General features: G+C 45.6%; 1 protein-coding gene across 2 annotated transcripts in view; it reads left to right on the top strand.

The window, feature by feature from the left end:
* Positions 1 to 25,806, top strand: part of MSN (moesin) — a 67,698-nt gene that overhangs the window by 21,832 nt on the left and 20,060 nt on the right. For both annotated transcript variants that reach the window (XM_024752737.1, XM_024752738.1), the window contains exon 2: positions 20,429 to 20,512. In XM_024752737.1, the coding sequence (XP_024608505.1) occupies positions 20,429 to 20,512 (84 nt within the window). The remainder of the gene's footprint in view (positions 1 to 20,428; positions 20,513 to 25,806) is intronic.

Below are 25,806 nucleotides of genomic sequence, written 5' to 3'. Positions count from 1 at the left end.
AGATGGGGAACGCTTTGAAGTAGGGGCTTGTCATAATCTCTGTATTCTCAGTGCCCAGCACCCTGCCCCACACTTTGCAGGTGCTTAATAGCTGCTGAATTGATTTGAAGGCATCTCTTCTCCTGTTCCCTCCCTTGAGTCAGGCTAGATTCCCTAGAAGCCTTCTGTCTCCTGGGGGAAGAATCTGGAAGCTAGGGAGGAGGAAAGGTCTGCATCTGAGCATTAGCTGTTGGTGTATCCCTTGTATCCAAAAGCCCACAGTTCTTAGTAGTAGTTGACTTTTAGAGTACACATACTTTCGCACATATGTTTTTTTTTTCTTTTTTTCTTTTTCTACAGGAGGGGCAAGTATGAGGAGCCAGGGTGTGAAGTGGGAGGTTAGAAGGTGGCCACTCTTGAATGGTTGTTTCTTTTCACCACTTCCTTGTGAGAAAAGTGCTAACTGGATCCTGAAGATCCTAGACCTTGTCCAGAGGAGAAAGGCTTGTGTGCAGTGTTGGCCACTAATGGAGGTCTTTAGCCTTGGAACTTTGTGGTTGGCATTAGTTTCATTCTTAGCTGTCCCTCCCGCTGAGTTTGGCAGCTCCAACTTGATTTTCTTTTATTTTCCAAATGTTTTCTAAGGGGATAGGGAGGGAAACAAGCCACTTATGTCCCTTTGTTTCTTTAGCCCTTAATAGGCCGGCTAGGAAGGTGCCCTTTTTCTTTCTTCTTCATGCATGCCTCTTGCTCTTCAAGGCCAGGGGTTTGAGCCAGAGGCCTAGGGGCCCCACAATCCTTGATTCAGCCTTTGGTCTGGGGCCTGCTATTGCAGGGGAGTCAGCTTGGCCCAGGGCCTTTCTGGTATCTGAATGAGCCTTTGGGGAATAGATGGTTAGTGGTCTAAGCTTATTACCTTTTTTTCCCCCACTGCCTTTATTTAGGAAGGGAATAGGCTACTGTGTATGATGATCTGGTCCAGTTTTCTTTGGTTAACTTTCAGATAAGACTCTTGCTGCCCATCTTCTATGGAAAGTAGAATGTGAAGAGTGCTATTGGTCCAGGTTTGAGACCTTGCAGATAGTGAATGGAGTTACTAGCCTAGTCTAGCAATTAGCAGACTTGCCCGTGAGGCCTGATTTTGTATGTATTGTAAGAATAGGTTTCATATTTTAAAAGCATTGTTAAAAAGAAAAAAGAGGAATATGCAACAGAGACCGTATGTAGCCCATAGAAACAGTTTGCCAACCCCTGGTAATCTATGCTTTACACTACCAAGTTATCATATACCAATTTCTTTTTCTTTTTAAGATTCCGAAATCCTTTTTTTAAAAAAATATTTATTTATTTGGCTGTGTTGGGTCTTAGTTGATGTATGCGAGATCTTTCATTGTGGCATGCGGGTTCTTCGTTGCGGCACATGGGCTTCTCTAGTTGTGCCACATGGGCTCTTGAGCGCGCAGGCTTAGTTGCCCTGCGGCATGTGGGATCTTAGTTCCCTGACCAGGGATCGAACCCGCGTCCCCTACATTGGAAGGTGGATTCTTAACCACTGGACCACCAGGAAAGTCCCTATTATGTACCAATTTCTTGTAAACTCATGGTTCCTCTTTCCTGAGCCAGGCACATGGTAGGCCTTTGACTCCTGATTTATGATTGGGATGTTTGTAGCTAGTCCCTTCTGTGTTGGTTACTAACTAACCAAACCACATTGTCTCCTTCTGGTGTGTACTTGGTGTCATAGTCACTGGGGGTTTAGAATTAGAATTGTATCCTTCTTGGAGGGGAAAGAACCCGATAGATGATGCTCTCCTCCAGCTCACTGTTCCTGTGTAAGACTTAGCTTTTCATCTCAGATGGCCCCAAATCTGATAAGTAAGCAGCTCCTGTTGATGGTAATTAGGGAGACTTGAAAACAAAATCACAAAAGTCCAAAGCTGTGTTCAACAGGGGATTCTGGAGCAGGGGCTGACTCTTCCTGCTCCTCCCTGAACACTTCATCCCTGGCTTTGCTGAGCCTCCTAAAATCAATTCTGGCTTTTTGAGAAGGTGCCTCCTTTGTGTTCTTTCCAGACTGTGGTTGAACAGAAGGAATCCTGGGTACTTTTGGAATAAGATACAGAGACCGTTTGTTGTAGGGGTGATATTAGAGCGTAGCTTTTACCCAGAAGGGAGGCATTCTCAGCTCTATCTGGAGCCCTTACATCCAGTGTTCTGGAGGTTTGCATTTTGTTAACTGTTGTGTGTTTATGTGGATATATGCCTATTTGGTCACCCATGCCCATTCTTGCCGAGTTCCTGGGAATCCTGTAATGGAGAGAGTATGGTGCCAAGGCTGAGTCATTCTCCTGGAAAAGCCAGGATTATAAGAGGTGTTGTACTAGATCTGCTTTGGAATGCTTTCTCTTTTCTCCTCTGCTGTCCCCACCCTTCCCCAAACACACCTAGGACTGTAGATACCCACCCAACTCTAGGCTACTAGGCCTGGGAGACTCAACCACTGAGCTTCCTGAGGGGTGACCAGGGCTGTTCCTCCTCTCCCCTTCCTTTCTGTCCCCAAAGCCCTATACCTCTACGCCCAAAAGTATAGAAGACTTGTGGAATGTGTAAAGATGTTTCTACCTTTAGGGACTGAAGCATGTTTGTGAATAGTCAGTGAGTGAGGCTAGCTTAAATGGTTTTAAGGCGACAATTAATGGTGAGCATTGCAAGTAGAGTTGCCTCAGGTTTTTCTCCTGACTTCTTTGGGCCAGTGTCTGGTCGGCATTGTTCAAGGTGACTTGAGAGAAAGGAAGATGGTAGCCATAAGATAAATTAAGTGGGCCAATTATGTAGAATTATTTTCTTTTTTAAAAAAAATTATTTTTGGCTGTGTTGGGTCTTCGTTGCTGCACGTGGGCTTTCTCTAGTTGTGGCGAGCGGGGGCTACTCTTTGTTGTGGTGCATGGGCTTCTCATTGTGGTGGCTTCTCTTGTTGTGGAGCACAGGCTCTAGGCACGTGGGCTTCAGTAGTTGTGGCACGTGGGCTCAGTAGTTGTGGCATGCAGGCTCAGTAGTTGTGGCTTGTGGGCTCTAGAGTGCAGGCTCAGTAGTTGTGCACGGGCTTAGTTGCTCCGGCATGTGGGATCTTCCTGGACTAGGGCTTGAACCTGTGTCTGCTGCATTGGCAGGCGGATTCTTAACCACTGTGCCACCAGGGAAGCCCCTGTAGAATTATTTTCACCCATTATTTATAGCTGCATGACCTTGGGTAAGGTATTTAACCTTCTGAATCTTAGTTTTCCATCTTTAAAATGGAGATAAAAAATGACACCCACTTCCTCGGAATTTATGAGAGAGAAAAGAGCACATAAGCATGAAAGTATACCTAGAAGGGTGCCTGGCATATTGAAGGTGCTTGATAAAAGCCCCTTTTCTCTTAATTTCTTTCATTGTATTTTGCTGTCTTTAAGTATTTGAGATCAAAGAATTTTAGTACCCTAGTTAGGCTTTTCCTCTAATTTGTAAATGGGCTCCCTGCACTGCACTACCTTCCACTGCAGCCCGTTGAGGGGAAACAGTCCAAGAATTTATGTGGGTGAATCTGTTGCTCTGTGAAGAAGAACCCCAGCTCTGGGGAGTCTTGAAAGTCCCAAGATGAGGGAGTTGGGTATTATGAGACCCAGGTTAGACAGGATGGTTTTGGAATGGGAAGAAGAGAGAATGTGTAGAGGAGACAATGGTTAGAGGAACCCTCACTCAAGAAAGCAAAACAGTTTGTGAAATCATTGGGTCCCCACCCCTTTGCAGAAGCTAGGCAGCCATAGCTGAGGCCCACCCCAAGCCCTTGCTGTGCTGGTAGCTTTCACTTCGTGTGTGTGTGTGTGTGTGTGTGTGTGTGTGTGTGTGTGTGTGTGTGTGTGTGTGGTAGGGAAGGGGTTAAATATTTTGTGTGTGTGTGTGTGTGTGTGTGTGTGTGTGTGGTAGGGTAGGGTGCAGGGGGATCTTAGTCTGGTCACCCTTCCAGGTCTATCTGTGGATAGACAGGTTTTCCATATGGACTGAAAGTGGGTTGTAGTAGGATCCCTCAAGATCTGGAGAGTGGTTCCCCCAAGGTTTGTGGAAGCTAGGGTAGGGAGTGCTCATTAAGCTAAGCTGGTACCTCAGTGTGGCTGTGTGGAATAGAACCAGCTTCCTACCTATATCTTGTATACTAGGCCACCTTGTCTGGCTTTGTCTTCAGGGATTTCTGTCTCTGCCTGTGGCATGCCTCTCCCCCACATCTGATGAGCTGGTGTTTAATACTGTGGTGGTGGAAAGCTCTCTAATGTATTTTCTTCTGATAGTTTCTGGCAAGAGGGTCAGAGAGCTGGGGAAGGAGGACTTGATACTTAACTTTGTACTTTTGGGAGGGATTTCACATATTGTATATTTTCCTATGGCATTTGAAGGGCCTACACTCTGTCCTTGTACAGGCTATTTGTCTACCTGGAATACCATGAGCTTCCCTTTCCCTTTAACATCTTTTTCCTGTGAAAATATTATTTGTCATTCAGGACAGGTCTGCTCTTTCTCTAGAAACCTGCCCTCCTGCCTTCTCCATTATGGCCTGGGTGCCCCTTTATGTTTCCACAGTTTCCTCTGATTACCTCTATCACTGCTCTTGCTGTACAGCACGGTAATTCCCCATGAACTTGCAACCCCTCCCCAACAAAAACACTCTCACACGCTTGCTCACTTACTTTCACAATGCACATTTGCAAGCATTAGTATCATCTCAAGGCCTGGTCCATAGTGGTGTGTGAAGCAAGCATGTGTATATATGTGACTGTGTCAGGGGTAGAGGTCCTTTCTGAAAAACCTGAGGTAGGTAAGAGGTGGCCCTGTTTGCTTTTCTAGGTCTTATTAGAATTGTAGGTACAATTTTAGGACTCACTTTGGATTGTGGAACAATATCTATTGCCTGGGCCGTAAGAGAGGCTGCCGGGTAATTTCTATAGAGATTCTGGTGGGCCTCTTTCCTGCTGCTATGGAAAGAAACTAAACCAAATTTAGGGTGTGGGCGCTTCTTACCCTACCCGAAGAACTCTGATGTGTGTATGTGTTGGGAGTGAGTGGTTTCATGCATGCTCAACCTTACCATTAGGGGATACAAAGATTGTAAGTTTCTGGTGGTAGGGGTGCTAAAAACCCTGGTATTGTTGGTTGGATAGGTTAAACAGTTTTTACCGGTCTCAGTAAATTAGTAGCTGAGCTTGTGGTTTGGAGGGCAAGATGTGGCTTTATCAGCTCAAAAAATACAGAACCAGCATTTAAAGAAGTTATGTTAATCTACATAGGGACCAAAATTAATAAGCTGGATGTCATTTCCCTGTTCTCTTACTGACTGCCCCCCTCACCCTGCCCTAGGACTTTTCCAAAACAATCATAGATCCACAGAGCTCAAGGACATTATTTGGGCTCTCTATACCTCTGCTTCCAGGAAGGTTACCGTGACAAAAATGAAGACTGTGGCTACAAACAGAGATACCTAGGGCAGGTGTGATGCCATATGCCACTCTTCAGCCTTCAGCACATCCACTGGAGGCAGGTGCTAAGAGTTGGTATTTTCTTAAGGCCTATATGACAAACCTTGTTCCTTGATGGGGGCAAGAGTTAGATTGGGCTGCAAGATTAGGTATCAGAGAGCAGCAGGCTGGTTGGGACTGGGGACGACTTGTTTAGGGGTAGTCAGTCAAGGTCTCCCATATAAACCTAGCCTGGGATTATGCTGCACTGAAGGTCTGCACTTAGTGAGGCAGTGCTGTGGAATGGCATCTGCCTTCTGATTTCTCACCCTGGATGAATGAGGAGGCCCTCCCTGAATATTCAGATGGAATGTTCAACTGCATTCTTTGCTACTTATAGTCTGGGAAGGGAAGACAAGGGGGGATCCAGGGCGTCAGCTGGTCAGAGAGGAGTGAAGGGAAATTGAACAATGAGTGGGCTCAGACTGTGGTACCCCCTCACCATCCCTTCCTCTGATCTTGTTGGGGGAGCTGTTCCTATTGGTCTGAAGTCATTTTCTTTTATCCAGTGGCCAAAGCCACTCTAGGCCCATTAAGACCCTATGCAAATCATGTTGCTTTAGCAGAAATGCTGATACTGGCATCTAAAACCCATGTGTAGTGAGACTTCAGTGATGTTTGGGAGCCTTTAAAAAAATACGTTTACTGTATTTTTGCATCTCCTGGTTCATTAATCAAGGAAGAGCATTGGCATGTTTTCTTTCAGTTTCCAAATATAGGAGAAGTTGCCAATTTGTGTTTTCTCAGAAAATTCATTTTTCCAGAAGTACTTTGAACCATCACCATCTTTCTCTAGGCATGGGTCCTCCAGTGTGGAAGGTGCTCCAGTGGTTAGCTGGTCACCCTTCCTGTCCCTGTCTGTGAAACTGGGAGATTACTGCAGATTTTTCAGCTTGATCAAGCAGGTTACTCTAGCTCCCTCCCCAGTCAAGGAACGCCTCCTCCAGGGAGGGGAAGTGTGGTAATGACATTATCTTTCCCCAGGCAGCCACGTGTTCTCTGAGAACAGGATGTGGGGAGGGCTGGGGCCCAGTCACAGGGTATGGGGGCGGGCACGGGAAAGTGGGCTGGTAGTGTGGCCATGTGGGTTGGTGCCTGCCTCCTTGGCTTTGAGAGGCGTGAAGAGCCCCTCTATTCTCGAGTGTTAACTCGTGTACACCCACCCACCCATGGCATGTCTGTGTTCTTACTCTAAGAAAGAACTGTAAACACCTGTGAATGAGGCCCAGCTCCTCAGGTTGGAGAAACTCAGTGGCAAGAAGTGGGTGGGCCCAGGCTGCCCGCTGTATCAGCCCATGCCTTGTGACTCCTGCAGCCATAGGCCATTTTGGCAAGGTTTTGTCCGGGGAGCTGTACCCCAGTAGAGAATGGGGTTGTTTTGTTGCTTATCCCCAGGCCCCAGTCACTCCCCTCTGAACAGATGGCTGCCTAGAACACTAAGGTGATTTGCATGTTCAGTTTCCTTTCAGGCCCCATCCTCTTCTTTTCCCCGCCCCCAATACTTCTTCTGGGGACCTTTGGAGATGTGCTGCCTGGGGTGGGGAAAAGAGGATGTAGCTAGCTTCCTGTGCAAGGGAGGGTGGGGCGCCCGCCTTCCTGCCTGTCTGCCCACCCGACCAGCTGCCAGCGCTTGAGGAACTGACTGTAGAGTTAAGTTCAGAGTCATCAGAGGCAAAGGGGCTTTCTGGGCATAGGGATGAGGCTTTACTCTTGTTGGTCTCTCATCACAGTTCTCCACCACGGGGATTGCTGGGCTCCCTTTTCCTTAGAATCACAAGGCAAAAAAGGGCTTTTAGAGACTAACTGGTCCAATCACCTCATACCATAGATGGGTAAACTGAGCCCCAGGGAGTCTTTAAGTCCTCTAAGGAATCAGCAGAGTTAAGATGAGTAGATTTTTACAAGGTTAGAACTGGAGCTCCCTCCCTTCCCCCAAGCTGCTAGTCCAGTGGTTTGCAAACTGTATTTGGCCAAGCTGCCTGGGGAGCTGTAGCCATCCTTCGACCAGAACAGTTCTACTTTTATGTACTTTATATCCTGAAATTTCATGAGATTTTCTGTTTGGGAGAATGAAGAGGCAGGAAGCTGCTTTAAAAAGTAATAAAACTGAAAACCACTGATCAAGACCTACCCAGTACAGTTAGGGATACTCCAACCTAGAGGGGGAAGGGACTATCTCAAGGTTACTGGTCCACTGTTTTTGGCTGGTTGCTTCCAACTAATGGTGTGGCTCCCTCCACTAGAAGAAAGACTGTTCCCACACTGTGCTGCCTTGATCTTTTCCCATCCCAAGGAGAGCCCCTCTTGTAGCACCCTGAGACAGAGCTAGAGGCCAGAGGCCACTAGGTTTCTTGGATGAAATAAATGATAGCAAGTAAGCCTTTGGAAGGACTCTCTTGCAACCTTAAATAAGAGAAACTTGGAAGGGTAAAGAACAGTGTACTTGCTAGTAGTCGAGGAGACCTGGGTTCTAGTCCTGTCTCCTTCACACTTGAGCAAATTGCCATTTACCTCACTGAGCTTCCATTTTTCCTGTCTATAAAATGGTGCTCATCTCTGCTCTGCCTTTCATACAGAGTTGAGTTCAGTGAGAGAATGCATGTGGACAGTGTCTTTTAAAGTGTAAAGCACTGTGCACATGGGGTTAGGATTTTTATTGTATAAGGGTGAGCCAGAGGTCCTGGATTGGATAATGAGGTTGCAGGAGAAAGGAACTAAAATGTATCAAACATCTAATACATGCTAGGTGCCAAGCCAGGTCCTTTCTTATGAGTAAAGGAGATAATGCTGTCCTCACAACAATCTGTGAGGTAGGCATTGTTACTCCCATTTTACTTTCATGAAAACTGATGCTTCAAGAGATCTAGGGACTTGCAGTGCCCCCAGGGCTTCCTTCCAGGACCCACACTCCCCATCATGTATTTGTAAAGAGACCTTAAGAAAGTGCTGTGGTTTCCTTTGGGGCTTTCCAACCCATTCCCTGCTCCACTCCAGCCTCTCTCCTCTGATGGGGATGAAACTGTCTCTTGTTGCCTTCATGTCTTAGTCCTGGGCTCTTTACCTCTTGCTTTCCTTGGTGGTACACGAGGTGCACTTAGGTGCCCTTTGGATGTTAGTTGATGGAGGAGCCTTTTGGGTCAGCTCCCTTTTTGTTGATGAGGGCTTCCTACTGCCCTGGGGTGCTGGTAGCAAGAGCCTGGGATTTGTTGCTAGTTGGACAGACCTGGTTCTTGGCCAAGATCATGCAACTAGAGGATGGCAGTTGCTTCCCTTCATTGAGATCAGTTTCCTCATTTGTAAAATGGGCCTAAAGGTGGCTTACTTCACGTGTGTTTCATGTGCTGGTAAATGTTTCACAACAAACTCTCTGGTGAAGCCATGATTTGAACTGTTTACTAATCCCTGTGGTGTAAATACTCTTACCATGGCCAATTTCAAACTACCAATATAAGGTCTTTGAAGGAGGAGTTGTACAGAGTGGCACATGATCAGCTCTAGTACGAGCTGATTCCAGTGCACTGTTATTAATCACACCTATTTCAGAGTCCCAGGCTCACTCCCACCCTCAATCTGTTCACATCTATATGCAAATGCAAGACCCTCTCACCATGTCTTTTCTGTTCCCCAAGTTCCCAGAGCCTCCAGGAAAGAGAGAGTATCATTTAAGGTCTGCTTCTTGCCTGAAAGTTCTCCCAAGTGAAAGTGTTTAAGGGGCAGAGAACTTGACAAGACTTTGATTGGGGCCCTAATTAGAGTATTATTATTATTATTTTTTTGCACAGTACGCGGGCCTCTCACTGTTGTGGTCTCTCCCATTGCGGAGCACAGGCTCCAGACACGCAGGCTCAGCGGCCATGGCTCACAGGCCCAGTCGCTCCGTGGCATCGGCAGGCGGACTCTCAACCACTGTGCCACCAGGGAAGCCCCTAATTAGAGTATTTTGATCAATGTGTTTTGGCTGCTGAGGTATTTGCACCAGTTGTTTCCTCCCACTGTCTAATTCTTAACTAGATGGGAAGATAATGGAAGGCTCTGGACAGTGGCCTGAGGGTATGGTCATATCAGAAAGCACTTAGCTGTCTTCCTTTTTTTTGGCTGAGCTGGGTCTTCCGAAGCGGGTTTTTCTGTAGCTGCAGCCTGCAGGTTTAGTTGCCCGGGGGCATGTGGGATCTTAGTTCCCCGACCAGGAATGGAACCCCATGTCCCCTGCATTGGAAGGCGAATTCTTAACCACTGGACCACCAGGGAAGTCCTGCACTTAGCTTTCTGATTGGAATTCCAAAGCTTTCTCCTCCCTCTTCTGCCTGCAGAGCATCCTCTGCTGGGTTCTAACCTAAAGGTTCCTGCCATGAGGATCTCTGGGCCAGGAAGCATTTTGGAGGACCGGAGCTCTGGTCTGACCTCTCATTTCATCTCAACAGCATCTGTGCCAGGTGATGTTTCTTTAAACTTCCCAGAGGGTAAGAATCACTTGGGACAAAGCTACTGCTTCCCAAGCTCCTCCTCTGGAGAGTCTGTTTCAGTAAGCTTGGAGTGGAGTCCAGGTATCTGGGTTTTTAAACTAGTGCCCCAAATGATTCCCAACAGTTAAGCTTGGGAAACACCACATTACCACTGCACAACTGTCTGCCAGGTGGATGTCATTATGCCCATTTTACAGATAGGATGATTGAGAGATCATGACTTGTTATTGGCAGAGATGGGTGCTGCCCTCAGGTTTTTAGACTACAAATCTATGTTCCTGATACAAGAGAGAAATTGCTTTAGTACATAATAGTGTCTGTGGTGGTGGGAAGTGATGATACTAGGTAGGGAGGGGCAAGGATAATTCCTGCCCTACTTTACAAATAAAGAGACCAGGTTGCAGAGGGCTTTGGGGGCAGTAGCAGGACTGACTGCATTCCTGATCTTTTGTGGAGGTGAACTGCATTCAACTCTGGAGAGCCATTCACTAGGCTAACCGGCCTAGATGTCCCTGTAGTTACTGCTCTCTACTTGGCTTTGTTTCCCTTCCATCAAGCATCCCTCTGGCCGTATTAACACCAGCACATGAGAGGCTGTATTCCATGCCAGAGGTTCCCAAACCTGGCTGGGCCTTGGAATCATCTGAAGCTCTTAACTTCTGGTACCCAGGCCCTGCTTCTTACATAATAATAAATCATGATCTCTGTGGATGAATCCAGGGAATCTGTATTTTAAAAAGTTTGTGATTTTTCTGGATAACAGCTGAAGGACTTTGGACGTCTTAGTGTGTTGTGTTGAAGGGTTGGGAACTTGTATATATTGATGGGACATGTTTGGAGAAAATGGCAAGGCAGAGCCTAGAACGAGGAAAGAAGATCAGGCAGCCTTTAAAAGGACAAGGTAGCATAGGCGCTCTGTTGTATTCTGCCTCCCCTCAGGGCTCTGCTTCTTGGGGGAAATCCCCATCCCTCCCAAGAGAGAAAACATTTAAAATAATGCAAGGATGTGTGTGTGTCTACCTGATGTGCATGGCTTCAAACTGTGTAACCAAGTAGAAATCTAATCACAGTTTTAGAGTTTGCCCCCACAGTCAAAGAGTCCTTTATGCTAGAAGGGTTCTCTGGAGGTCTTCTTGGGCAATCCATAGCCCTTAGGTGCAGTTGAACAGGTTTTTGTTTTAAATCATTTCAGAGAGGTAGAATATTTGTAATAATACGGCTTAAAAAGGAGGGGTTAGTAATCATCACATTCTACTTATGATATACCAAGTACTTTCATGTCTGTTATTTTAACTTAAATCTCCCAGTAACCTTGTTGTGAGGTTGATGTTATTAGACCCATTTTATAGATTAGAAAACAGTTTCAGAAAGAGGAAGGTCAGAGAGACTCCAGAACCTTTTTCTGCTATACCATGATTTGTTCCTCAAAGAACTGAGACCATTATTTCTGGGACGAGGGCTGCAATTTTGTGAGTTCCCCAGATACCAGGTTTGGCTGTTGGCTTACCAGCAACGTTGGCAGGAAGCTGACCTTAGCTTAGCTCTGGGGTTGAAAACAGAGCTGCTTTTTTTTTTTTTCCCAATTTTTATTGGAGTATAGTTGATTTACAATGTTATGTTAGTTTCAGGTGTACAGCAAAGTGAATCAGTCATACATATACATATATCCACTCTTTTTTAGATTCTTTTCCCATATAGGTCACTACAGAGTACTGAGTAGAGTTCCCTGTGCTATACAGTAGGTCCTTATTCGTTATCTATTTTATATGTAGTAGTGTATATATGCCAATCCCAATCTCCCAATTTATCCCTTCTTCCCTTTCCCCGCTGGTAACCATAAGTTTAGGAAACAGCTTTTTGATTTACCCTGGAAGCCTCCCCTTGCTCCTGCAGAGTTGCCTGATCCTGGCTTCAGCAATTTTAATACCGAGGAGCACAGGACAGGGCAGAAATCCCATGAGTAATGGATGGAACCCAAGTTGAGGCTTAGATCATCATCTCCAGTGCCTTTCAGAGCTGGGATGCTGGAGGTCGCTGTGATGTGTTCTTGAGCACAGAAAGTAGAGCCCTCTTCTGGTGCTCTGGGCAGAACTGGTGTCTCCAGGCAGCTGCAAATGGTCTGTGTTTCCAGTCTATAAATACTTCCTGTGAAACTTGTAGGCAGGAAGCTGGGTCAAGCAGGAAACTGATGCTAGAGACTGAAGCCCAGCTGGGTGGGGCCCCAGAGAGGGGCTTAACCCATTTGAGAGACTTATTTTATTAATGATGGGCCCTCTTTCCTTTTATTTCGGCAGCTTCAAAGTTTTATGAGAATTGAAGAATCTGTTGTTCTTGGCTATCTAGATATAAATCCGTTCCTCAAATTCCCTGCCTCTTTCCTTGCTGTGTCGTCTCCACCCTCTCTGTACCTCCCCGCCCTGTCCCAACCTCCAGCTTGGCTGTGACTGCTGCCAGGGACCTTCCCAATCAGTTGCTATCCAAGTTTTTGCAAAAGAAAATATCCTAGAAACAAGGGATCTTTGAGTTTCCTTCCATGCAGTTATAAAAGGTTTAGTCTCCCTAGAATGGGTGATGGTGAATGTATCAGAGCCTGAAAGTTAGGCTTGCCCTCTGTCATAAACTAGACTTCCTTTCGGTGTCAGCTTGGAGTTTTTCATGGAAGCAAGCTGGTCCTGCCTCCTCCACATAGTCTTTCCAGCTCAACAGCCTGACGTGTCTCCTGTTTTCCAAGTGCTAGGATGTTTCTATTACTTATTATGGCCAGTGGTTCAAGAGCCAGATTTTTAATCCTTGCTCTCACACTGTCCAGCAGCTGTGTGACCCTGGGCCAGTGGTTCCCCTTCCTTGGACCTCAGTTTCCCGAGCTGTATATTGCAGAGTTTGAATCAAGTGATCTCTAAGGTTCCTTTCAGGTCTGATAGTTGGGGATTCTGGATTATTTATTCTTTTGGAGAATAAGGATGAGAAGTTCAGAAGGGTTTATTCTGGGGGTGCCAGATGAGATTCTAGGATGAGTGGATTGAAATCTTGAGGAAATTTAAAGAGGAATGGCTATGCTAAGGAGCTTGTGGGGCAGTCCCCTGTGCCTTGGAAGGAGAGATGTGCTGGGGTGGGGGATAGGGGAGTGGGTGGTGTTTGCTCCTGGGATATGGTTTGTATGAGCTGATTTTGAAAATAAGTCCTGGAGTTAGGTATAAATGGTGAGGAGCTAGTTTCCTTCCTGACCTTCATGTGTTGAGAAGAAGAGGGGGAATCTACCTCAGTCTGAGTTTGAGCAAAAGGCTGTGCAATTAAGGCTGGATTAATGGGGAAGCTGTAGCTTACTAAGGTAACCTCACTGTTTCTGACCTTTGACCTTTTCAGCTTTGTTCTCTGTCCTGAGCTCTCCTCCTATAGTGACAATGTAGTTATATTCTCATTGCTAAGAGGGGTTAGTTTTGTTTGGGGTTACTCCTCTAAGTATATGATAACTGGAGGAGTAACACCCAGTATCCAATATGCCCTTGTCTCCCAGTTGAAATGCTTCTCAGGGAGCTTTTGGAAGGCAGGACTGGGACAAAGCAAGTGAAAGGGGACCCTTGTCTCCCATGCCCTTTGCAGCAGTTGGAGTGATTAAAGAATTACTGCTGACCCATTAAAGGTATGGGTGTGCATGGGGTTGGGTGTGGTCTCCTTTCTAGAACCTACTGGGAAAAAGCACAGGCATAGGAAGGGTTAACCCTAGGCAGGTCTTGCCAGCTGTATTAAGGGTCTGGAAATGGGCAGGAAGAGGTCAGAACAGATAACTGTACCAGGTACCACTTCCAAGTCCACAGGGAAGAGACTGAATTGCCGGGAAGTGAGTCAGTGGAGGAGGAGGAGGGGAAGGGGGAGGGGGAGAATGCCTCCTAGGCTAGAGATTCAAAGCAACCCTTGTTTTACCCCTTATGGAAAACAGCTGCTTGAGGCAGTGCTGTCATCCCAAGAGGCAAGACAGACCAGGCCCTGCCCTGCCCTGCCCTGCCCTGGCCCCAGTTCTGGAAGCAGGAAGTGGTGGGTGCTAGAGCCTAAATAATGGGGATAGGCAGTTTGAGTGACACTGTGGTGACTGCTCTCTGCCCAGGGAAGAGACTGAAGTTCTGGGGTTACCCTGGTAGGGCTTGTCCTGCCTCTGGCCACCCTCCTACACTTACCTTTGTCTTCTCCATAGCAGCAGTGCAACTGAAAGCCCAGAGGAGTTGGGCCTTTGAAGAGAATGGTGGGGTGGCAGGTGAGGGGTGATGTCATTGAGCTCAGCCCCAACTGGGCTGACTCATAAGCTCTGCCCTGGCAAGGGGGCCTTCCCAAGCAGTGCTTCCCAGATGTGCCCAGGCTTCCTATGCTAAAGTGTTTGGGCCTTAGCCAAAATAGCTGCCAAGGCGGTGTCTGAAGTCAGCAGTGAAATCAGCGTTACTGGAGAGGTAGGTGGAGTCAAGGATGGTGCTCTGGGAATGTCCAGAAGACTTGTCTTCACCACTTGCTGGCTGAGTAAATGTGGTTTCAGTGATGTTGAGTGAGACTGTGAGTGAAGGGGCTTGGCACATAGTTGCTATACAGTAAGTGTTCATTTCCATCCTTCTGTTACCTGCCTTTATGCTCGTCAGTTTCCTTATCCATGTTGTGAGGCTGGTAATGCCATTTGCCTTCTGTGTACAGGTCCATGCTTCAGACAAGCCACTTGTGATTATTCGACTCTCTCTGCTTTGTCCTCTATCTCCCCCAAATTCCTTTCCAGGAAAGAGCCATCTTGTAGTTCAGTGACAGGGGTGAGTAAGAGGAAACTTTGCCCTGATCTCTTCACTGTGGCCCAGCTGCTGCTCATCTGGGTGCTCCTGGCCCTAGGGAAAGAGAGGTTCCCTTATTTGAAGCTGGCCAGGTCCAGAGAGCAAAGTACCCCAGCTGTTGCAGCCAAGGCAGAGGTAGCATGTGGCCTGGTTATTTTGTTTCTTAGGCCAGCCAACTGGGGACACAGGAGACTTCTCAACCTGCCACGTCTTCCGCTCACAGAACCTCTTCTTCTTGAGATTGGCAAAGTGGGGGGCACCCACAAAACCCACACCCCATCTCTTTCATAAACCACACCCTTTAGCTGTCACAAGGCTCAGAGGATGGACGTCATGCTTACAGAAGGTTTGGAATCAGGGCCACCCTGGGAACCCGGGATGGATGTCATTGCATTCTGAAGCTGGCCAGGTCCAGAGAGCAAAGTACCCCAGCTGTTGCAGCCAAGGCAGAGGTAGCATGTGGCCTGGTTATTTTGTTTCTTAGGCCAGCCAACTGGGGACACAGGAGAGATCCCAGTTTGTTGAGGGCTTTGGATGACAGACCATTGACATGGGCTTGTTAGTGTCCAATGAAAGGCTTGGTGTGGGAAGTGTCTGTGTTCAATTGTTCAATAAATAACAGTGGATTTATTGTTCTTGCACTAGGGGTGGGAGGGCTAGGGTGTATGAGAGGGTGTCACCCCCCCCCACCACACCCAGACTTTTTTTGTTCCTTAAACTCTAAATGTTCTCCAGAGACACAGTTTTCAAGGACAGGCTTAGACAGGGCGTTAGTTCTCTGTTGGGGACCACATCTTGAAATGCTACTCCACCCAGGCCAGCTTCTCCACTCCTGCTGAGCTGAGGGCCTGCCTGGGAACTTTCTGCTGACTTTGGAGGCTTTATTTTCAAGTTCTTGCCTCTCAAACTAGACTGCCCTCTTCTCCTCATTGAGATTGAAGAGGCCAGGCCCAAAAGGAAGGCAGTGGGTGCCCACTAGGGTGAGCCTCCAGTGGGCCCTGTGTGGCAGTGGGTCTGGGCCTGCAGCTCCTTGTACACATTTGGGTCTCAGATTACTCTTATGGAAAACAAGGGATATTCTTTGATCAACACTCCTGCCCTGTACCTATCACCTTCAGCCCCAGTCATGCTATTACCCTTACTACCCCCTACCTCTGACACACAGAAAAAAATGAGAACACAGACCCATGACCCTGTCTTCATGACTCACATTTTCTTCTGAGTTAAGTGATGGCAAAAAGAGAAGTCCCTTTGTGTTTGCTTTTCTTTCCAGTTTTTTTAAACCTAAGATTATTTGTCTCCACAGTGAAGTTCAGGAAACCACAGGCTGCTTTCCCTTGAGAAGCAGCCACAGTGGAATGACAGAAACTCTGAGCAGAGATTCTAGAGAAGTAGGTTCCAGTTTGGTTTCAGCTGGACAGCTTCAGATTTGAGGAGAGCCCTTGTTCTGGGGCGATGCTCTATTAGAAGGGAGGAAGCTGTACAGTACTAGCCTCTCTGACATGCTTATTCCTAACCCAGGCTGAGTTCTTTTCTACCAGTTGATTTATTTAAGAAACATTTATTTACCAAATATTTAAGTTAAATATTTGGACTTGTGGGCCAGCCCCTGAAGATGATAGATTGGTATGACCTGTGATTGACATGATCTGCAAGAGACACTGAATTTCCTTTGAAAATTCTTCCCAGTAGTGTGAATTAAAGGGAACTCCTGGGACTTCCTTGGTGGTCCAGTGGTAAAGAATCCGCCTTCCAATGCAGGGGACGCGGGTTTGATCCCTGGTCAGGGAACTAAGATCCCACATGCCGTGGGGCAACTGAGCCCATGTGCCACAACTACTGAGCTCCCTCACCTCAACTAGAGAGCCTGTGTGCCGCAAACTACAGAGCTCATGCACTCTGGAACCCACACGCCACAACTACAGAGCCCATGCACCCTGGAGCCTGCGCGCTACAACTAGAGATAGAAAATTCACACGCCACAACTAGAGAAAAGCCCGTGCACCGCAATGAAAGATCCCGCATGCCCCAACGAAGATCCCGTGTGCTGCAACTAAGACCCAACACAGCCAAAAATAAATAAATAAATAATAAATCTTAAAAAAAAAATAAAGGGAACTCCTAGCTGTGGAATGTTCCCTAGAGCCCCACCCCTTTCCTCGGTGTCCTCCCTGGGTGCTTTCTTCTAAAAAGCCCTGTTCTGATTCTGCCCCACCCTGCTCAGAACCTTCAGGGTGGCTGGCCACTCTCAACAGGATTAAGGCCCAACTTTCTAGCATATTCTTCAAGGCCTTCCACCTACCTTCCTGGCCTCTCTGCCCACTCTTCACCTTGCAGGCCTCATTTACCCTGGAGGAGACCTGCATGCTTTTTTTTTTTTTAATTACAAATATGTTTTTTTTATTCAAACAGAAAGTCACAAAAATTATAATCATCCTCATCAGTTCACTCAGTCCCATGTAATTAATTTTTTTTTCATCTTGATCTTTTGTTAGCACTTTTATGAATTAATCAGTTTTCCATTAGAGTTCTGAAAATGCTTATTCATTCAGTTCAGCAGTATAGACCTGCATGCTTTTATCTCTGTCTCCTTTTGGGCCGTTGCACGTATTTCTTTCTCTACCTAGGGCATTTGTGTGCTCTTCCCCCCAATTTCCACACTCTCCCTTTTTCAAAATCCAGGTTATCCTTAGAAACCAGTGCAAATACCACTTTGAACTATGGTTCCGTATTTCCACAAAAGGTTTCTTCTGTTCTGGTATGGCACTTCTCAGGGTTTCCCTTGTATATTATAATTTTGCTGTTAATTCAGTAAGTACCTTGGGGTCAGGGACTGGTCCTGTAGCTCTACTGCAACCATAGTTCTTTAAACATACTATTCCATTAATATTGGGTAAACTGAAATAAATTTATAGGAATCCCCTTAACCTGGAGTCCTTGAGCCTCCGTGAAGTCCATGGGTATAATTTGAAGTGGGAAGGATCTATGAAGTTGGATGGAGGAAAATTACATATTTGTTTTCACTAACCTCTCACTGAAATTTAGCCCCTCTTTCAATTATGAATGTAGGCCAAAAAAAAAAAGTTAGTACCTATGACTTCGTCACCAGTGGAAATCTAAGATACTTTTGTATCACGATTTACTTACTATAGATTTCTCAAAATATCATTTATGCCGAAGACAAAGTTGAAATTACAGTAGTAATAATTAATAAGACCCAGTGTTAGGTAAATGTATAATATAATAAAGAAGTACATATTAAACTTTGATAACTATTTCAGTATAATTGGTCTCTTTGTATCTACTTTATTTCATGCATTTACAAATATTCTGAGAAGGAAGTCCATAGACAGCACTAAACTGCTTGGAAAGGTCCATGGCACAAAAATGTCAAGATGTAAAATGTTCCCACCTCTGATTCTTTATACTATGTTATATCTATCTCTTATATCCCCTTGCTTAGTACTGTTCATTTAGCCAGTATCTTGTGAGTACCCACTGAGTCTTGGATATAGAGAGGTAACTCTAATTAAGACAGAAACCTTGAGGTGAGAATGAAATTTCTCAATGCACTAAAAGGGCCACTGTCCCTTTTCTACTCTTCCCTATCCCTATCAAGTCATTGGTGTTTTGAGGGCTCCCCTGACTCAGCCCAAGGGTGATTTAAGGCTAGATGTTGAGGCCAAATTCCAGCCCTTTGGGCCTCATTCTCCCTACCTTATGAGGGCCTATTCTATGGAGGTCACTGTATTGGCAGGAAGCCTAGGTAACACTGAGTCAAAGTGGCTAACCCTGCCCGTTGTCTCCCACTGGGGTACTTGCCTTACTTGTTCCTGCCTTCATGGCCTTTCCTGTCCCATTGTCAATCCTGAAATAGATTTCCTCCTTGGCTCCCTGGTGAGATTTATTTACAAAATTGTTCCCCAGGCCTAGTCCTCATCAGAATTGTTTAGCTGGCAAAATTGCTGTCTGGCCCTCTCTTCCCTGCTAGCTGACCCCTGTGCTCAGGAAGGGCCCATAGGTGTCAGAGACTGATAAGGCCTTATGTCTTACCCACTCCGTGGGGATTTACATCTTTGACAATTCTATTTTTAGTTTCCTCCCAATAGTATAAGTAATATGTGAGCATCTTAGAAAATGTAGATTAGTGTTTTTTTTAATTTAAAGAAGGGAGAATGCACTCATAAGATCACTACCCAACAACCAAGACTGACTAACACTTGGGTATGGTTCCAATAACCTCTGTATGCATACTTTTTACAAAGTTGAGCTCATGAAATCTTGTTGCTTAGTCTTCCTTACTTAATATTACTGAAGTATTTGCCTTGGGCATGAAATAGTCTTTATGAATATTTTATATGACCATGTAACAAGCCATCTTGTGGCTATACCATATAGGTTACTTAAGCAAAATGTCCAACAACAACAAAGAACACTTAATCTTTGATTTCTTTTAATGGAGACATTTTACACTTTGGTGTAAGAGGAGTTTGGCGTATTGGTTTAAATTGTGAGGCTTGGACTTAGATCTGAATTCAAACCCTGTCTTCCCCACTTACTAGTGATGTGACTTTAGGCAAATATCTAAGTCTTCATCCCCACTGTGGAGATAATACTCTCTACTTCACAGGGTGATTGTTGATATTAAATGGGGTAGTGCATATAAAGTGCCTAGTGAGTAATAAGTCTGCATACATGAAAGCTGCTGCTTACTATTGCTATTAATACTATTACCACCACCACCAAGCTTTTAGCCAAAGGAACATATCTCTATTGATGAAATTTCAGCTATCATTGACTTTGGCTAGGGGATCTCTTCTTAAAGGTAGAGGGTACTTTTTCTAGTGCCGGTGAAATACTGTGTGTTTCCATCTGGGCCTGTCCCTATTCCTTTTCTCTCTGCTGACTTGGCTTTGGGAAGTCAAGCACCTCTGTGCTGCCCACACCTATCTCTGTTGAGGCCCCTTTCCTCTCTTGAGCCTAGGGAGACCAGTGAGACATAAATACAGGAAGTGTTAACAATGTAAGTCAGTATATAGAACCATAAACGTCAGCACTGAAATGGTTGTTGGAGATTGCCTAGTGTAATTGACAACCTCCACCCCCTGCACTCCTGCCCTTGCACAGATGAGGGGAACTAAGGCCCAGGAAGGGGATAAGACTTATCCAAGGTTGTAGAGTGAACCAGTTATGATGCTAGGCTTAGAATGCAGTGTTCTTTATCCTGCCCTTAACTTGCCTCTGCAAAGATCAGTGCTGTAGATAATCCAGGGATAATCCAGGCTATAGATCAGAGGTGGAGAGAGAACGCTGTGGGCTTGCAGCTGTGGCTGGTGTAGGTGGAAGAAGTACAGTCAACACTTGTTTCCTCTTGATAGTAGGTTGATTTGCATTCATTTGTTTGCCCCTTGGTAAGCATTGCCCTGTAGCTCTGGGGTTTTTTGTCTTCAGTAAACTGGTTGGGAGCAGAGGCTAGGTTATTGTTTGTTTCAATAGTCTCCCTTCCTTCACACCAGTATCTAAATGTCTTAGGTTCTTGCATCTTAATTCCCTCTCCTGTGGTTGAACAGAGACTTGTCCCAGGCTCTGCTGAGCATAGAGCCAGACAACTAACTTGCCTCCTTTGATCTCATCCTAGATCAATGTGCGTGTGACCACCATGGACGCAGAGCTGGAATTTGCCATTCAGCCCAACACCACTGGCAAGCAGCTGTTTGACCAGGTAAGGGAGGGACTTGTTGCTCCTTAGCCCCCCACTTCTCCCAATAGCTTCCACCATAATACCCACTTTTGGGGAATCTCTTCTACTCACTCCTCCAGGATAGGTCAAAACAAAGGTTGGCCTCACCCTTAATAACAAAGGAGGCAAAGTTTAACTTTGGCAGCCTACACCTTGATGGCCCCGATTAATCCTATCCTTGGTGCTGAACATGGGAGAAAAGAGAAGTGAGTAGGATATGACTGTGCTAGATGCTTTTAAAATGTCAGCATGCAGAGCCTTTCTCTCAACTCTGAAAGATGTAAGTGATCTCTATTTTGATGATGATGCTCAGAAATTAAATAACTTAATTGCACTCAGCTGGTATCTGGCTGGTATTTGAACCCCATGTTCTTGTCACTACAACATGGCCTCTGTCACATTGTTTTTTCTTCCTAGTAGAAGGAAACCAACATATTCTCCCTGAAGTAGTGTGCTCTATGTACATTTCCCTCAAGGAATATTGGGACTTAGGATACCACTGGGGGTGATGAATGCAATAAGAGGATACCTCAGCTCCTGTAATCATGCCATGGAGATAATGCTGAAGTGTTCATTCCCATCTCCAATCCAAGGGGTGTTCCTTTGCTGTGAATCATCATTATCAAAAGGGATGTGCTATATAATAGGCAGGTGGGGGCCACAGAATCTGTTAGCATTCAAAGACCCTCCAGGGGCCAAAGGAGTGTGCCATCTGTGACCAGACTTCTAGGAGTAAAAATGGGGTTCCCATTTCCAGAGATTGGAATCCCTCCAGGTGGGCCATTATCCTACTTCCACACCCGCCTCTGGTGAGGTGGGAGTCTAACATTGTCCTGGATGTTGGGACCGCATGTCCCCTTAATGGATTTTCCAGGCCCTCTTGCTTCCCTTTCTCCTTTGCTCTCTGAGTACCTCTGCTGTCTGAGAGCTTACCCAGAGTTGGGAAAGGAAAGGAAGAAGGAGATTATATTCAAATGAGATCATTCTGTTACTATGAATACTCCTGACTGGTGAGGGGAGAGGATGGAGATGGGGATGGTGCAAGGCTGTTTTCCATTCAGATCTCTATGTAAAAGGAAGGAAAATATGCCTAGAAATGTGAGGACAGCTTGGGCATGTCTCCTGAGTCCCTGATGTCATGTGGTAGAGTGGGAAAATTGTTGTCTATGGCTATTACAGATGAAAGTTAACATTTGTCCAGGGCTTACAGTATGTCAGGTACTGTGACAAGACATTTTGTGTACCATATCATTTGACTATCACAAGGCCCAATGAATGCAGGAATTAGTACTGGCCCCATTTTACAGATGGGGAAACAAAATCTTCATATTCGTAGCTAGGCCTTGGGAAAATTATTGAACCTTTCTGGGTTGGTAGTCTCGTTCCTCTCCTGGCCCTGCCCCCCAAAAGTGGGTCTAATACCTACCTCAAAGGCTTTTTGTTAGGTTATGAAAGAGTATGTTATTTGTATCTCACTTGCTACTCAGAAAACTTGTTACGGTGGTTTATAATTATACAAAAGGATAAATTAGAAATAGGAGAGAAAGGCAATAAGAAAATATAAATAGAGAAGTGAGTGTTATGTGAAGCATCTGGCATGTAGTAGAGATGTAATAAATGATAGCTTCCAAATGCTGTGACACTTCTTGTCTCATTAATCAGCTAGAGTTGGGAGATGGGCTTGAAGATCCTCAGCATATCTAACTTTGGATCTAGCTAGAACTTGCTTCTTCTCTGGAGTTTGTTTTGTATCGAATGGTGAAAGGTAGTCATTGATATTTAATTTACAAAAGACAAATTAGTCAGAGGAACATTTAAACACACATTTACTACAATTAATGTGCTGACATTCACATAGTTCACAAGTGATTACAATGCTAGTCTGGAATGACTGAATGCATTTTGATTACATTAAGGTTTTGCATTCTCCCTTTGCATGCAGGTTTTATACTGGAAAGCTTTTCAAGGGACAGCCTGGTGAAGTCGAAAGGGCACTGGATAGAAAGTTGGAAATTTGGAGCCTTAGGCCTGGCTCTACCACTAACTCTCCTGATACCTTACACAAAACTTTCCCCTCTTTGGGCCTCAGTTTCCCCATCTGTACACTGTCTAACTGATATCTCAAATCTGGTTATCTCTCAGAAATTTATCTGTGGCATTTATTTCTGTATTCCATATCTTTTCTTTCCCATTTCTAACCCCACTATTTGGATTTCAGATGACCCGTTTCTGTAAAAAGGAGGGAAATGCTTCAGTTGAGTATGATCTATAATTGGCATATGCCAGGGGGTGGGGAGGGGAAGGATACCTGGTGAGGGGACAGCTCTTCCTAGATAGGCTTCTACTGTCTCTGGGACAAAAGGGAGAAGGTGTCCATACCATAGGTAGGCTGTTGGGCCCTTTGCTTCAGACAGCAGTATCATTCTGGGCAGCATCAGTAGAGAGGAGAGTATCAGCCAATGTGGATTTTATAGTCCAGCTGGGTACCAGAGACTCCCTTGGCCTCTACCCAGACGCCTTCCCAGAGCCCTGGTTCTATACCCCACCTCTCTCAAACAAATGACACTGTTCCCTGCCTTCAACACTGGGGGCTTTGTCCATTTGCATTGGAGGGCGTTGCTGTGGAGGGTGAAGAAGGCATAATTTAGAGCCTAGAGCAGAAAAATACTTGAACAAAGGGGTTTATTAACTTTTAAAAGCCACAGGGCCGGGTAGTTCTTTGTTAGTGTTGGTTTGGTTTGCGTACTGTGGGTGTGGTTCTGAGGGAAGCCCAGTTGGTGGGGAGCCCTGGCCAGATTGGTGTGCTAGTTCTGAAAGCTTCTGCTTCCCCAAAAAAGCCCTTGAGAGACTTGAATCTTTCATACTGGTTGGGGAGAGGAAAGGGAGGAAACCAGGAAATTCATGATTTCCCACCAGGAAGATAAGTGTTGTTTTGAGAAATATGATTTAGTGAGCACCTACTATGGACTAACCTTGTTTGAATTCTTGTAGTGACCCTGCCTATGAGAGGTGAAAAAACACACTCTAGGTTATGTAGTTAGTAAATTGTGATACAGAGTTTTAAATATAGCTCTGACTGTAAAACTATACTTTTCCCTACTGTGCTACTCTGTTTGGGGTGAACGAGCCTGTTTGGCTTGGAGAAGACTCAAGAGAAGATGTATTCTCTGTCTTGAGATCACTGAGGGGCTGTTGTAGGAAGGAGGGGGCAGTCATGTTCTGTGAGGTCAGAAGGAGCAGAGCTGGGATCCCATAGGTGAAAGCTACAGGAAAAAAAAAAATTCAACTCTGACACAGAATTGAGCATCTGGCACTCTCGGGGCCAAGGCCGGTCTGGATGGAAATCCTCAGAGATGCGTGTTCACAGGCCACTGGGGGATTTGATCTCTTCCCTTCTTCCCTCTCTCTAAGTTGATGAGGCATAAGGAAGGAAGTCCATTCTGTCTGACCTTTGAGATCCATCATTCAGGGAGATCAGGGGCCTAGGAGGAAGGAGCTGGACTCCTTGGGAGGAATTGACAGAAGCTCTGGGGCCATCCTGGAATCCAGCAGTTGTCTGGCTGATGACCAGAGAGGAAGCTGACTGGAGAGGAAGCACCCTCCTTGGCACCAGCGATAAATAACAGGCAACAATGGGAAGCCATAGCTTGAGGAGTTACAAGGCCTGGTGGGAAAGGGAAGTGGGGCCCATAGTTCTTCCCGTTTGCTTTTGTTCCTTCTTGTGAGTGTGTTCACAGCTAGGGAGGAGAGAGAACACATTTTGTTACAGCGATTTTGTTACTTAGCCCCATTTCTAAAGCGTGAGGTTCTTCCGAGGACTCTTGATTACCTAGGTGCCACTAAGGGGCAGTGCTGCCATAATAAGTTCCACTTTAAGAACCCTCTGCCTGGCTCCTCCTCAGCCATGGTCTCTAGCTCTAGCTCTATTCTAGCTCTACCTGCCCCCTCCACTTAAGGTTTTGAGCTCTAGAAGAGAGGTGAAATCTCAGAGCATCTATCCATTCATTCATCTGTTCATTGACTGATTCAGTATTGACTGAAGGTCTACTGTATCTCTAGGAGAATCTCTAGACCTATCAAACACCATCTCTGTCCTTAAGGAACTTGGAGTTACTCACCTATGGAAACAGAGAAAAGTACATGCAACTCTTCTCTCACATTGAATGAAACAAACACCCTTGAGGCTCAGGTTGTGTATAGAGGTGGTATATAGAGCATGGGATTTGGTGTCAGCCTTGGGTTCAAATTCTGTCCTGCTATTCAGCCGTGTGACCTTGGACGGCTTGTTTAGCCTCTTAGAACTTTACTTTCCTCAGTAAAATAGTAATCACACTAATCTTAGAGATTTTGTAGTCTTATTTAATCCTCGAGTAAGTAAAGTGCCTGGTGCATAGCAGGCATTCTAATGTTGCTTATTCTTGTTAAGGGCTAAATAAGTGGGTGGAATTTCCCCTGGGAGTTCAGATAAGGGAGCCATGAAATCAGGATGCTTTTCTGGCTCAGTGAAGGCCTTAGGATTTGTCGACTCTGCATTGAAGGCAGCAATCCTTTCTTCTCTTTTTTACCATTTTTGTTTTATAAAATAACTAATATCTATTATTATAATAATAGTATCCCCATCTTATAGATGATGAGCTGAGGCTTGGAGAGGGGAAAATACCTGTTTAAGGTCAGATAGCTAGAAAGTAGTATAGTGGCTTGAACCAAAGCTTATAGCATTTGCAATTTTCCCAGTGCCTTTTGTCAGCTGTGTCCTCTGTGACCTCCTCTTTATTTGCCTGTTTCCACTGTAAGAACAAAGTTTGGTCCCTAAACTTAGAACCCTAGCTGAACGGGCTCTGTGTTACAGAGCAGGTGGCCACTTGGGCACAGGCAGTGTGGGGTAGCAGAAACAGCGATGGTGGCAGCCCTCCTGGAATTTTCCAGTTGTGCACTGATTTGCTTTCAGGTGGGTGGCTGATGCAGCTGCTGCCAAGCCTGTAATGGGATCTCAGTGGGCCTCAGGTGTTTGGGCATTGGTGCAGTTTTGCACATAATTTCTCATGCAGTTCTCCTCTTGAGGCCCAAGCCTTGCTTCCCAATCCTGCTCTGGGCTTCTGAAGTGACTGCTTATGTCACTAGTTTATTTACTCAGATAGATGCATAAGGGATATGAGGAGGGGGGCTTTGGTTTCCAGAATTGACCCCTCCCCAGACCTCAGACGTAAGTAGCCTTCACATGCAAAAGAGAGGCAAAAGGGAGTTCTTGCTTACATCCAGATGCTCCTGGTAATTAG

Source organism: Neophocaena asiaeorientalis, unplaced genomic scaffold (assembly GCF_003031525.2).
Source record: "Neophocaena asiaeorientalis asiaeorientalis breed wild unplaced genomic scaffold, Neophocaena_asiaeorientalis_V1.1 scaffold439, whole genome shotgun sequence".
NCBI classification, from domain to species: Eukaryota; Metazoa; Chordata; class Mammalia; order Artiodactyla; family Phocoenidae; genus Neophocaena; species Neophocaena asiaeorientalis.
The sequence above is the reverse complement of the archived record's forward strand: the minus strand, read 5'-3'. Positions and strand labels throughout refer to the sequence as shown.